The sequence below is a fragment of the Chiloscyllium plagiosum genome, chromosome 6, assembly GCF_004010195.1.
Source record: "Chiloscyllium plagiosum isolate BGI_BamShark_2017 chromosome 6, ASM401019v2, whole genome shotgun sequence".
Lineage (NCBI taxonomy): Eukaryota > Metazoa > Chordata > Chondrichthyes > Orectolobiformes > Hemiscylliidae > Chiloscyllium > Chiloscyllium plagiosum.
This window is the reverse complement of record NC_057715.1, coordinates 76534951-76549453: the sequence shown is the minus strand read 5'-3', so window position 1 is coordinate 76549453 and position 14503 is coordinate 76534951. Positions and strand designations below refer to the sequence as shown.

General features: G+C 39.3%; 1 protein-coding gene across 5 annotated transcripts in view; it reads left to right on the top strand.

The window, feature by feature from the left end:
* The window catches only part of LOC122550728 (paraspeckle component 1-like), a 122755-nt gene that overhangs the window by 57147 nt on the left and 51105 nt on the right, over positions 1-14503 (top strand). For 2 of the 5 annotated variants that reach the window (XM_043691889.1, XM_043691888.1), the window contains one exon: positions 2646-3207. The exons of the other annotated variants lie outside the window; for them this stretch is intronic. In XM_043691889.1, coding sequence (XP_043547824.1) covers positions 2646-2852 — 207 coding nt within the window. In that variant the 3' untranslated portion in view covers positions 2853-3207. Of the gene's footprint in view, positions 1-2645; positions 3208-14503 lie in introns of those variants that run through there. 5 annotated transcript variants of the gene reach the window in all.

The following is a 14503-nucleotide window of genomic DNA, read 5'->3' as shown; positions in this document are numbered from 1 at the left end:
TCTATCCTTGCTTTTCATTAAACTTGAATTGTAAGTCTGAATTTGGCATATAAAATGTGAAAGTACAGATGTAAAATGAAATTAAAACTTTACATTTGTCAGTGTGCCAAGTTAAAATGATGACATTTGAGTTTATCAGAAACTTAAATGTTCTGAAGTAATATTAACTAACATGGTTTATGGATTTTAAACTCTAAAAGATGTGAACTGTAGCTAGGGCAATTTTCTTTTGGAGCTGGAACTAGGTATGATTACATTGAGGTACCATCTCTACCATCAGAAACCGTTCTTCTATGATGGAGATTGATTTCACAACTTGGAATGAAAGATCAAAATCTCCTTTGCAGTTGAAATGTTTTGCCAATATCTTCCTATTTCAATTGTGTTGCCTTCCATTCTGTTTTAATTGCTGAAATTCATTTTTAAAAAAATTATTTTCTTTCCCCTTGGTACAGGGACGGAATTAATTTTATTAAGCCCCTTCCCACCCAGAATTGAAGCATTAACCAGAAGAAGAGTTGATTTAGATTTTTAAAATTGCTGAGAGACCAGAGCATTTGCAGGCAACAGGCTGTTCAAATAGTTTTTATCCCATGAGAAAATAGCGTGCATCCACTTATTTCTGTTAGTATGCAACATATTTGACAGTGGGTACGCTAATAGATGGATATGGTTTATTTTCACTATATTTTGTGTCTTTTGTTGAAACTAAGAACAAAATTAATGTTTTGCTTTGTATTAGTTTGTATCCACCATAAATTTATACACTGGAAGTTCATTTTGTGATGTGACCTAATACGGATAATGCAAAAATAAGTTACTGTTGTTTTAGGATTGTTCAATGTTTACTTTTTCAGTTTTAAAAACAATAATATTTTAGTGTATTATCATATCAAAATGGTACACTTTTGATATGTCATGCTCAACATTTGCGTGTCTGCATCTTCCAAATTACTCACAATACATCTCTTTAGTTTCAAGATGAGTTTCCCAAAAATCTACTGGTAAGGAATGAAGCAGTACTATAGCTCTGGTAATACATCAGGATTCACTTCATTTCCACATCCAGAAGCACTCTTCTTCAGTTGAAACTTTTACTATTAAGCTGGTAAAGTAGATTCTGAGAAAAGTAGTATTGCTGGGATTGGGTTTTTTCAACCCATTTAGAATTGGGAATTTAATTTCCTGATGGTCTCTGAGAAGGGAGTGCCTCAATCAGGGAACTATTCTTATTCACTGCTGTCTCTGCTGGGGCTAGAAAGGTTGTTTGCAGTTAAAGAAACCCACTAAATTCTGAGTTTGCACAGAGTAACTGAACCAAGGTACGTCAGCTCCTTGGCTGCATCTGCTTCCTCCCAAGACTGAAAAATCAAAGCACAATTAAAATGCCTGTTTGTGATTTCTTCGTCCACTTTTTTTTAAACGGATGTTTTTGCAGGAGTAGACAGAAAAATAGAAGTGAGAAATGGGAGGTGAGGAAATTCAACAAAATAAGATCTGAAGAATGAGTTGGACCAAGGACTGATGATGGGAGGATGAAATATAGGACAAGCGAAATCTGCCGTACTGGGAGAAGCAACTGGGGGTGGTGGGAATTGAGAGGATAGCTGGAGAGTGGAGATGATCAAAATGCTGAAGATGTGTAACTGGTAGTAGAGTGGAGGAGGAACAATAAATGAGTTGTGAGGCCTGCTCAAAGGTTTGAAGAGCAGGATCTATGGTGAAAATGGTATGGGCCATTGACTTCTACAAGTGAAGCTTAAAGACTTGAATATGTTAATGAAGTAATTGAACCATATGGTACACACTTCCTATTTGTTACACCCTTCAAAAGAATGCCCCTGCTCTATTTAAAATGACAAGCAAAAATAAACCATTAGTTGTCCTGTGATTTGTCTAAAGCATCAAGCAAATGTTAAGTGTTGGAGGATGTTGCAGTCTTAGCAGCAGACCAAGATTAACATCATGTAAACCAGATGACTGGGAAACTAGTGGTAAGAGATCAATGAGGTGTTAATTTTAAAAAAAGTCTTGTTAATGAATGTGGAACTGGTGCAGTTGTAAGATCAAGGGGTAATTTTAAACTTGCAGCTTGCCCTTTTACCCTCTTGCATATTGAGGTGTGATGATGCCTTGATTGTTTGTTTGCATAATTATAACTTTCAAACTTTGTTTTGAAATTTCCCATGGAAGTATTTTAGCTATTTGTTTTTGCCATAAATATGGCTTTCACGTTAACCCAGGCCTTTAAAATGCAGAGAAAATTACATTTATTATTCAAAAATGTAGTCTATGGTGATGAATTACATAATTAGTTTTTCAGTTTGAGGTTCTTACAATGATTGCTCCAAATGTTTTGTATTATGATTGTCATTTATTGTCATCGTAAAAGTAGGTGGTGAAATATAAATGATTTTGCATAATTCAAAGCATCGTTGATCTATACGTTAACTAATGTAATTGCTCCTTTCTATCTCCTTTTTGTATGTTCCTGGTACTGCTGGACTGCCTGCCAAACTTCATGACACCGATACGGGGATGTCGCCAATCAATTCATAAAATTGCCACCTTTTGGTCCGTTCCTACAATGGAACATGTTATGGACATTTTATGTAAAACACAATCGCTATCTGAATGGACAATAGCGCAATGATAGATTTCCCCAGGGAGGTCCTGGACAGATGGGTTCTCCTCCTATGATCAATAGGGGAAACCTGAGTGGAACTCCAGCACCTGAGGCTACTCCTCAACAGCCCATGGCAGGTGTTGGTGTGAGTAGTACACCTGGTGGTTTTGGTAGAGGAAATCAAAGGGGTAATTATGATGCAAACAAGGTCCACAGCAGATTTTAGACTTTCTGAATTGTAACAATAGATCATTCCCTTCTGTGACAATTTAAGGCATACGGAAATCTGGTGATTTAAAAATATCAGTTGAGTTTTATCTGCTGTTACCTGACACTGTTTTTTATTGTGATGTAGATCTTGAATTTTGTTTTTCTTATGTAATATCTTTTGTTTTGAACCTTTATATTGAAGTAATTGCTTCGGGCTATGTAGCATAGAACAGCAACCACATAAAACATCACTGTTTAGCAAGTTGGGTTAACTCCTTGTGAATGTAGTACTATACATCTTAAAATGTGACCATGCTGTAAAATCCATGGAGTTCTGGAATAATAAATAAAGCAAAAAAAATCAACCATTTTATTTTTGTAAGAATAATTGAAAAGTAAGCATTTATATCAACGCACAATATGTATGTTGTGCAAAATTGGAAAATTGGTGCAGTTGACAGTTATAGTTCCTGGTATTGAAGATGTGCAAATCTTTCTATTCTAGGATTTAAAATACTGCTTCACAGACTTTTTTTACCTGTTGCTTATGCAAACTATAATTTAACAGCTACTGGAAATTTTAATGGCTTGGATGCAATTGAAGGAGAAATCCCTGACTCCATCCACAATCCTGTTTATTCCTGTCAACTAAATCAAATGATATTTATGATGGCTTCTGTGTGTGTAAACACTTGAAGAGGTGAATAAGAAACTGTTCTTTAGCACAGTAGTTTCTTTCATTCTGTTTAATGTCGTCATGTTGAAATCAGATGCAGCATTAGCTGTCTTCCAGGAATGCTAAAGTCAGTTTATAATGGGTTAACAAAATACGTTAAACAACTCCTATCAAAATACTTATCATTTACTTGGAATTATTGTAATCTCAAAAGTTTTCACTTCCCTATCAGCCTAAGGCCAAAAAGGTGCTTTTGGAGATGCACTAAATAGTCAGCCTGGATTGCACAGGTCTTCAGTACCCCAAAGCAGTGGTTATTTCTTGCCAAACAGTTGGTCTTTCTAAAATCAAATTATACAGTATTTGGAGTTCCTCTCAGAATTCCACCCATAATAAAGGAAGTTGGGTGTCTCAAAAGTCAAAGTATTGACAAAATCTTCCGTTCTAACTTTTGAATGAGTTGCATAAACCATTTTAGTTTAGCAGTAGTATTGTGTGTTACAACACTGTTTGATCTTGATTTTCTTTTAACATGGTTTCAATTTAAATTAGTTAAAAACATTTTGTACTTTTCAAGTTTCTTACACTTTCAGTTGAATCATTTTTTTAAATGTTCATTTCTGATAGTATGGACCTATTTCTATATATTTCTGAAAAAAGGCACTTTGAAGCTTTTCATCTTGTACTCATTAGGACGTTTTGTAATTTGAATTTAAAATATTATCATACTGTCTTAAAGGATAGTGCTAACCAGTCGGCAAGTAGACTTGGATTGTTGGAAGTGTTGCCTTGGATTGTTGGAAGTGTTGCCTTGGAGAATACACTAGTTATGTGATGGCTAATGGCTAACTGCCAGGTTTTGTTTACATTTTAAGCAAGATTGATTCCAATTTAGTCAAGCACTGGCCTGAAAAATGAACCAAGGATGGCTGTCATAATTTTGTTGAGTTGAAATAGACAGTATTCTGTCTGCAAAAGAAACCGCATTCCATATATTTTAGCTTCCGGAACGTATGCACATAGCACACTGAGCCTGACTGATCCTAACATAATTCTTTCCTTGCAATTATTTAACAAACATTGTTCGATTGTGGAATAACATCCAAAGTTGGACACTTTTGGAAATGTGGATGCTTTGGGCATGGGCAGCACCTTGTGATCAGCCAAAGGGATATGCTGTTTAATAAGATCGGTGAGTTGTCGGGATATATAGACCACATACCTAGCATCACACTGGTACTGAAGTTCATAAACTGCCATTATCCATTTGTGTGATGGGCGCAATTGATTTTTGGCTTGGCAACAGCATCCTTTTTAATGACTCACCAAAAGATATTTGTTTCATTTGAACAGAATAGGTGACAGCGATTCTCTGGCTCATTTCTTAGGGCAATGCCTTTACTAGTCAATCTGCTTAGTTTAAAATTTAAAGCCTGACAGTTAACTTAATTGGTGGAGGCACAACCATAAAGAATGTATCAATCTATCTACTTACTGACCAATCAGCACTCTTCTCTCATACAGTATAAATGTTGATTTCTCTTACGTGAGCAATTTGCAAATTACCCTGATGAATGCAAAATGAAAACCTTTGACAAAATATGCCTTTTTATCAGCAATACTACAATTCTGTACTGACAGTCCGTTGTTTGTCTTCTACTGTGTTGACTACTTGCACCAGACCATATAATTTGATTACGTTACAAAGATACTTTTTTTTTCAGAAAAAAACTTTTCAGTTTAACCTGCCTTCAATACTGATTTTGAGCTGGAGATCTGCCTGGAGAGTTACATGCTGAGAAATTGCTGCTGTGACCTGCATAGAGTTTTTTTTTAAAGAACTGTTACTGATTTGATTTTCTGTGGCTTGTTAGATTTTGATTCCTTACGTGAACTCATTAACAAATTCAGTTTTATTTCATGTTCCTCCGTCATGTCTGAAAGTATTAACAATTGTAAAGTGAGGGTAACTATGGTCAATGTTAGGTGAAGTTTTGGAGTGGTTGCCAGTTCAAATCTTTTTCTTGTAAATTTTATATTAATACAAATTATCACTTCATTGCATGTGAAGTGATAATAAACATCTGAATGTGACCATTCAGCCACAAAACTGATTTAATCGGTAAAGCACGTTGCTATGTGCTTCATTCTTTCATTCCTGATCTGAGCTCTCTACCAATAGAGAAAACAAGTTACAGCAAATTCTAAGAAAGACTGGAGCATTTCTTTCCAACTTTGAGAGGTCCTCCTCAAGTAAACTTCTGGAGATATGTCATTAGCATGTTAACGTTCTAGTCATAAAGCTAAAAAGCAACTTGTTTTGTAAGTGGAAATATCCCTTTTCTCCAATGAATCTCTCAAGATCCCATTTGAACGATTAGGATCTCCTTGCTGGGCACCCATCTTGATGTTTGTTTACCGCGTCTTGTCTTATTCTTTACTTATGGATTTTCTAGGCATGGCTTCCAGTCCTCTCTATTTCGTGTAGTATGATTTAACTGTGTGCAATTGAACTGTCATTTTCAAAATCTCAAATCTATCCCCTCTAACTCTGCTTCTCTGAAGTATCTAGCTTTTGGTACATAGTCTTATCTCAAGATTTGTTTTTACTCTGGTTATCTTCCATAACACTACCGTTTTTAGCTTTACTATTCTCGTCTTAGACAGGGGCTAAAACTGAAGATAGTATATAAGTAGTCTGAGTGTAAAGCTTTTCTAATTTTTATTTTATTAATGTATCAAAAAATACTTCTGCTATTCTACATTATATGCCTTTTTAGGAAATAACCAAGTTATTTCACTGCTAGGTCTTTCCCTTGTTTATAACTTAATAGGTGCATAAACCTACCTGCAGTTTCATAATTTGTGTGCATGACACTGCACTATTTTTATTTAATTATAGAATGATATAGGCTGAATGTCTCCCTTTTGTGCTATCAGTTCTTTGAAAGCAACAAAGATTTGGAGTTTGTTGCTTTCCCATTAGCCCCGAGCAATCTTTCCACTTTAGAAGTAAATTGTAAAAATAATTATAAGTTATTATAAAATTTTGGTTCGGCCACCTTTTCAGGTAGTGAATTCTTGATCAGAATTTTTTTTGTTTTATTTTGAAATAATTCCTTCGTTCAATTTTGGTGTTTCTGTTGCCTTTTGAATCTAGATTCTCTAGTCACTTTGAAGTTTTCCTATACTCCTGTTATTTCTTTTGCAGTAGCACTGTTTATCCAGTGCTTTACTGACTGCTCTTTAAGTGTAGATACATAACGTCAATCAGTCTCTTACCTGGGCCACTTTTAAAGAACCCTGCTAGTTTAATAAGGAAAGTTCTATATATGACTGTATCGGTGCTGCCTCATGCTCCCACGAGGAGGTTGAACAGTTCATCCACTTTATCAACACCTTCCACTCCGACCTCAAATTCACCTGGACCGTCTCAGACTCCTCCCTCCCCTTCCTAGACCTTTCCATTTCTATCTCTGGCGACCGAATCAACACAGACATTTACTATAAACCGACCGACTCCCACAGCTACCTAGACTACACCTCCTCCCACCCTGCCCCCCGTAAAAACGCCATCCCATATTCCCAATTCCTTCGTCTCCACCGCATCTGCTCCCAGGAGGACCAGTTCTAATACCGTACAACGCAGATGGCCTCCTTCAAAGACCGCAAATTCCCCCCAGACGTGATCGACGATGCCCTCCACTGCATCGCCTCCACTTCCCGCTCCTCCGCCCTTGAGCCCCTCCACTCCCGGCACCTTCCCCTGCAACCGCAAGAAATGCAAAACTTGCGCCCACACCTCCCCCCTTACTTCCCTCCAAGGCCCCAAGGGATCCTTCCATATCCGCCACAAATTCACCTGCGCCTCCACACACATCATTTATTGCACCCGATGTGGCCTCCTCTATATTGGGGAGACAGGCCGCCTACTTGTGGAACGTTTCAGAGAACACCTCTGGGACACCCGGACGGACCAACCAACCAAACCACCCGTTGGCTCAAAACTTAAACTCCCCCTTCCACTCCACCAAGGACATGCAGGTCCTTGGACTCCTCCATCGCCAGACCATAGCAACACGACGGTTGGAGGAAGAACGCCTCATCTTCTGCCTAGGAACCGTCCAACCACAAGGGATGAACTCCGATTTCTCCAGTTTCCTCATTTCCCCTCCGCCCACCTTGTCTCAGTCAAATCCCTCGAACTCAGCACCGCCTTCCTAACCTGCAATCTTCTTCCTGACCCCTCCACACCCCACTCCGGCCTATCACCCTCACCTTGACCTCCTTCCACCTATTGCATTTCCAAAGCCCCTCCCCCAAGTCCCTCCTCCCTACCTTTTATCTTAGCCTGCTGGACACACTTTCCTCATTCCTGAAGAAGGGCTCATCCCCGAAACGTCGATTTCCCCTGCTCCTTGGATGCTGCCTGACCTGCGCTTTTCCAGCAACACATTTTCAGCAAAGTTCTATATATACCAAACTAATTGTTCTGAATGAATTCTACAAGTGCATACCATATATTGTATGATTCTTTCCAGTAGTTTCACTATTAGTGAAGTCCGATTCCAACGTAATTGCCTTTATGCAATTTAAGTTTTTGTTAATTGGATTGGGATTAGTCAAACTCCAATTATGGCAACTTGGCTAGAGATGAATGTACAACCAAATGCATGTATAAGGCAGTGGCTTGCATAATACTTTCCCCAGTTTTACAACACTTTTTGGGAAATTGGAGTGTGTAGAAAATTAATTAATCTTGATGAAAGCCTTGGAAGTTGTGCAATTTAAGGTGCATACATCTACAACATTCTTATATTACGACAACTTTAAGTGGAAAAATTAATCAAATGATATGTTTAATTCCTCAGTTGTTTTTGTTTCTAATTAGCTTCTCCTTGAACATCTTGTGAAGGACTAATGTCTTTGATTTCTGACTTAATTGCAAAAAGACCTGTACATGTCTGCAGTCTTAGATCTTTTTGTCAGTGCTTGTCTTACCAAAAAAATTAATGAACCATTTCACATGGATTTTAGATCTAAGCTATTTTTCTGTTTTAATCGTTAGCTGTTTAGGTGAACAGGCTATTTTTGATGGAAAGCTCAATAACATTATTGATAGGTTATTTTTCTTGGTAGATATTCACAATTGCAATACCTGAGTAAGTGCTGATTTGTGCAATTTTATTTGATTTCTGTGTAGTTACTTGGATAACCAGATGACTTTTATCTGAAAGCCTGATAACCTATTTCCGATTTACATGGAGGTTTAGATACATAACAATATTTGTGTAGTGCTAGAATTCTACAAACTCATAATTTGAGAATGGAAGCAGTAGCCAGGAGATTAAATGGTTAAACACATCTGTTATGATCTATTCATAACAGCTAAAATGTAACTGTTAAGTCCTTACTTTAAAAAAATGTTGGCGCACAGGCTGATTTTTACTTCATGAAGCAAACTGATTAGAGGACTTTGCTTTTAAAAGCCTGATCCCTTGGATGTTAAGTTTGTAATTTGGAATGTATAAATTTCAGTAAGTGTTCAACAGTGACAAATGTATTATATTTGTATACAGTGGGGTTAGTGCAAAACTTTTTGTATGTATTAACTAAACTGGTTACATGTATAATAAACTTTTTCAGCCTCAGTAGCTTTCTATGGGTTGTGATTGGATATATGGTTCAACATAATTTGTAGTTGCATTAGGCTTACAATTCTGAGTAAACTACTTTAATAAGTGTTCTTTGTACAATGTTTGGTACCAATGTTGTAGAAGCCTATCAGTGATTCAACTCCAAACAATCCTATTATGTTTCTGTGTTGCTATGGAACCAGTTCTTTGTCATTTGATAGTATACTCAATATCTTTTTGTGATTGAAGTTAAATTGGCTGCATCACTTTCATTTTGCTGAAGTAATTGAGTGTGATTGTAAACTGTCTGGTTTCCATAAACTGGGATATTCTTCCTGCAAATAATAACTTTTTTAAACACTTCATCTCTAACCTTTAAAGAGCTTCACGGTCATTGAGATAGGCATTGTTTATGTTTTTCAGTTGGTAATTGGATGATCCAATAGAATTCCTAATGGTTATTAGGAATTTGTTTATAACTAGGTGGTGAATAGATCTACCATTAATTGCCAAATGTACCTCATGACAACACAAATCAATACCGGTTACCAGTGTTTCATTTTCCCTACGTTGCTTCCCTTTGCCCTCCTTGAATTTGATTTAAGTTTACTGAGTTGCACTGTATTGTTCATCTTCCAGTATGTCAGTTGTCAGGTCCTTCATGTTTGTGTCACATCAGGGTTGTAACAATGGTGGGAGACTTCAATTTGAAGTTATAGCATAGAAACTAGGAGCAGAGGTGTGCCACAGCCCTTAAAACCTGCTCTGCCATTTGCTATGATCATGGCTCTCCTCTCTGCCATATACCCACTTTCTCCCTATACAACTTGATGCATTTAAAGTATAAAATTATATTCATATTATCTAATGTTTGCACACTGTAACAGCACTGGTAACTATGTCCATACATGGTACCAGTTAGCTTTTTAAAATCTTGGTGTATTTGAACTACTTAGGCTGTAGTACCCCCCAAAAAATTGCTTAACTTAGGAAGTACGTTTGAAGAATGCATCGGATTTCATTTGGTAAAAGATTGAAATTCATGACTGGCAGGTTTAACTTACCGCTCTAATTTAGATTAATGTTTTGCAGTCTGCTGGGCAGTTATTTGTATAGTTAAGAATGTGGTGCTGGAAAAGCACAGCAGTTCAGGCAGCATCTCAGGAGCAGGAAAATAGACTTTTCAGGCAAAAACCTGTTTGATTTCCTGATGAAGGGCTTTTGCCCAAAACGTCTATTTTCCTGCTCCGTGGGTCCTGACTGACCTGCTGTGCTTTTCCAGCACCACACTCTTTGACACTAATTTCCAGCATCTGCGGTACTCACTTTTGCCTATTTATTTGTATAGGAGTTTTTCTAAATCCATCCTTTAGTGGAAATAATTATAATGTCGTCTTTGAACCAGCAATCAAATCTTTTGATAGTTGTGCAGCTGGATGGTCAGATATGCCAGTTATCTTCTACTGTGACTTGCTTATCTTGATTTGTGGCTGTAGTTAATTCTGATTTGCCTTTGAAGTTAATGGTAAAGGGTGATCTAAGCTTGTACAATAGAACATTGAAGAGCAATATGCAGGCCAACAGTGTTTCCATGTTTTCGATAGAGTTGAGATGCTCTTTAGTATTAGTCATTGATTATGGTTTTTTTAAAGTGGTATCATTTTAAGTTAACTGCCATCTTGGGACCTGTGTTTTTCTCTGTTATAATCTTGTTTATCTGCCTCTGCATATGTAATGTTTTTGCTTTTCGTTTCAAGTAAACAATGGAGTCAATTTAAATTCTCAGTAATTGAATTTTGAACAGCGTGACAGTTGGTGATATTAGTTCAAATAGTTTGATGTTTTTGACCATATTAGAACGGTTAGCTAATATCAATCGATTATAACAATGGGTAATGTAATTGGCTGGAACTAGCAAGAATCATACAAGGTGTACTTAACGAGTAAAACTTGTCTTCTGTAGAAGTCTCAGCCATCTGGTCGTACTTCTTGACTAGCAGCCACCCATCTTAATATAATTGGATATATGTATCTGAAATTTGGGATTTTTTTCTTCAGTTGCAGATAATCCTAGAACTTTAGGCAATTATACGTAGGATTGTCCTAACAACAAAAATCCACAGATTCTGTTGCTGGTAAAATTGGAGGAATTGTTAAAAAAAAACTTGGCCACTGAGCCTCTTCTCTTGCCAATCAGTATTTTACGTGTTCTTTCAGTAGATATTTTAATCAACCTGTTCAATGTTGCTCTTGAGCAAGTGGAACTTGAACTTTGGGCTTCTGGTCAAGCTGTGGGGGCACTATCAGTGCACCACTAGAGCACTTGGGATGGTGTATAATTATCAGCAAACCATAAAATATAGGAGCTGGAGTAGGCCATTTGGCCATTGTATCTATTCTGCCATTTAATGAGACCATTGCTGATCTGATTCTCAACTACACTTTTCTGCCTTATCCTTGTAAACCTTGATTCCTTTACTGATTTAAAGATCTGTCTACCTCCACCTTGAATTACTTGATGACCAAGAATCAACAGCTCTTGTAGTTTTTTTTAAAATCCACAGATTCTACTTATGTCTGACTTATTTAGAGGATGTTGCAAGAGTCACGTATTTATCTTTCAATAAAGTCAGCTGTCATTCTAAACTCTTAATGAGCACAAGACCAACCTTCTCAAGATCAACCTGGTGAGCCTTCTCTGGACTGCCACTGTGTTAGTGTATCTTTCCTTAATAAGAGGCCCAAAACTGTTCAGAGTATTCTAGATATGATCTACCAATTGCCTTGTATAGTTTGCCTATTTTAATATTCCATACCCGTTGAAATATAAACCAACCATTTGCCTTCCCTGTTACCTACTCAACTTAGAAGCTAGCTTATTGTGATTCATGCATGAATACCCCCCAAATCCACCTGTGTGGTAGCTTTTGCAGTCTGTCTTCATTTAAATAATATTCAACTGTTTTATTGTTCTTGGCAGAGTACATTACTTCATGTTCCCACACTTTATCTACCAAGTTTTTGCCCACTCATTAAAATTGTTTTTGTCATCCTCAAACTTGGTGATCACACCTTGAGTTCCTGCATCAATGTCATTCATATCTATTCTGAATAATTGGAGCTGTCATCAGTTGTCATAAAAACGCCATGTCTAGGAAATTTGCCATCCATACATGGTCTGGCCTGCATGTGACTCTAACCACTTGGTTGCAGCTGCTTGCAGACAAGTCAAAAGTCAAGACCACTTAGCCTTGACCTAAGGACAAGAAATGAAAATAGTTCATACAATCTGCTGGCTTGGTGACAATCTTTTTGCCAACTTCTTGGGATGACGTTGGGGAACTGACCATGTTCCCAAATTAAATTAGTCCCACCTGCCAGCGCTTGGCCCATATCCCTCCGAACATTTCTTATTCATATACTTATCCAAATGTCTTTTAAACATTGTAACTGTACCTGCATCCTTTGCAAGTTCATTCCACACATGAGCAGTCTATATATATAAGAACTGCCCTGCTGCTTTTTTTAAAATCTTTCTCCTTTCTCCTTAAAAAAAATATGCCCCCAATCTTGAAATCCCTCACTTAGGGAAAAGACACCTGTCATTCACCTTATCTGTACCCCTCATGACCTTAAACCTCTATAAGGTCACTTCTTAACCTCCTACACTCTAGTGACAAAAGTCCCAGCTCCACACCCACGCCAGATCCCAGCTCCCAGCCCTGCCGAGTTTTCACCATCCCTCCAGACCTTCCCCTCACTGGGGACGAACGATCAGTTCTCGGCAAAGGACTTACCTTCATCCCCCTCCGTCCATGCATCAATGAATTTAATACACACCGTGATGTTGAACACTTCTTCCTCCGCCTCCGAGCTTACTTTCACAGTCAGGACTACCGCCCACCTTCCGAGGATCCCTTCACCCACCTCCAACACACTGCATCCACCTGGACACCCCGCGCTGGCTTGTTACCCACCCTCGACCTCATTTCCAACTGCCGCCGGGACATTAACCGCCTCAACCTGTCTGCTTCCCTCTCCCACTCTAACCTCTTGCCCTCACAACGCGCAGCCCTCCAATCCCGACCTCGCCATCAAGCCAGCAGATAAAGGGGGCGCAGTGGTGGTCGGGCACACTGACCTCTACATCGCTGAAGCCAAACACCAACTCGAGGACACCTCTTCCTACCGCCCCCTTGACCATGACCCCACCTCCCATCACCAAACCATCATCTCCCAGACCATACAGAACCTCATCACCTCAGGAGATCTCCCACCCACAGCTTCCAACCCCATAGTCCGGGAACCCCGCACTGCCCTGTTCTACATCCTTCCCAAGATCCACAAGCCTGACCACCCTGGCCAACCCATTGTCTCAGCATGCTCCTGCCCCACTGAACTCATTTCTACCTACCTCGACACTGTCCTATCCCCCTTAGTCCAAGAACTCCCCACATAGTTTGAGACACCACCCACGCCCTCCACCACCTCCAAGACTTCCGTTTCCCTGGCCCCCAACACCTCATCTTCACCATGGATATCCAATCCCTCTACACCTCCATCCGCCATGATCAGGGCCTCCAAGCCTTCCGTTTCTTCCTCTCCCGACTTCCCCAACAGTACCCTTTCACCGACACTCTCATTCGTTTGGCCGAACTGGTCCTCACCCTTAACAATTTCTCCTTCAAATCCTCCCGACCAAAGGGGTAGCTATGGGCCCCAGCTATGCCTATCTCTTTGTTGGCTACATAGAACAGTTGATTTTCCATAATTACACCAGCACCACTCCCCACCTCTTCCTCCGCTACATTGATGACTGCATTGGCACCACCTTGTGCTCTTGCGAGGAGGTTGAGCAATTCATCAACTTCACCAACACATTCCACCCCTGACTTTAAATTTACCTGGACCATCTCTGACACCTCCCTCCCCTTCCTAAATCTCTCCACCTTCATTAATGACGACCAACTTGATACCGACATTTTTACAAACCCACTGACTCCCACAGCTACCTGGATTACACCTCTTCTCACCCCATCTCCTGCAATAATGCCATCCCGTATTCCCAATTCCTCCTCCTCCGCCATATCTGCTCCCAGGAGGACCAGTTCCACCACAGAACACACCAGATGGCCTCCTCCTTTAGAGACCGCAATTTCCCTTCCCACGTGGTTAAGGATGCCCTCCAACGCATCTCGTCCACATCCCGCACCTCTGCCCTCAGACCCCACCCCTCCAACCATAACAAAGACAGAACGCCCCTGGTGCTCACCTTCCACCCTACCAACCTTTGCATAAACCAAATCATCCGCCGACATTTCCGCCACCTCCAAACAGACCCCACCACCAGGGATA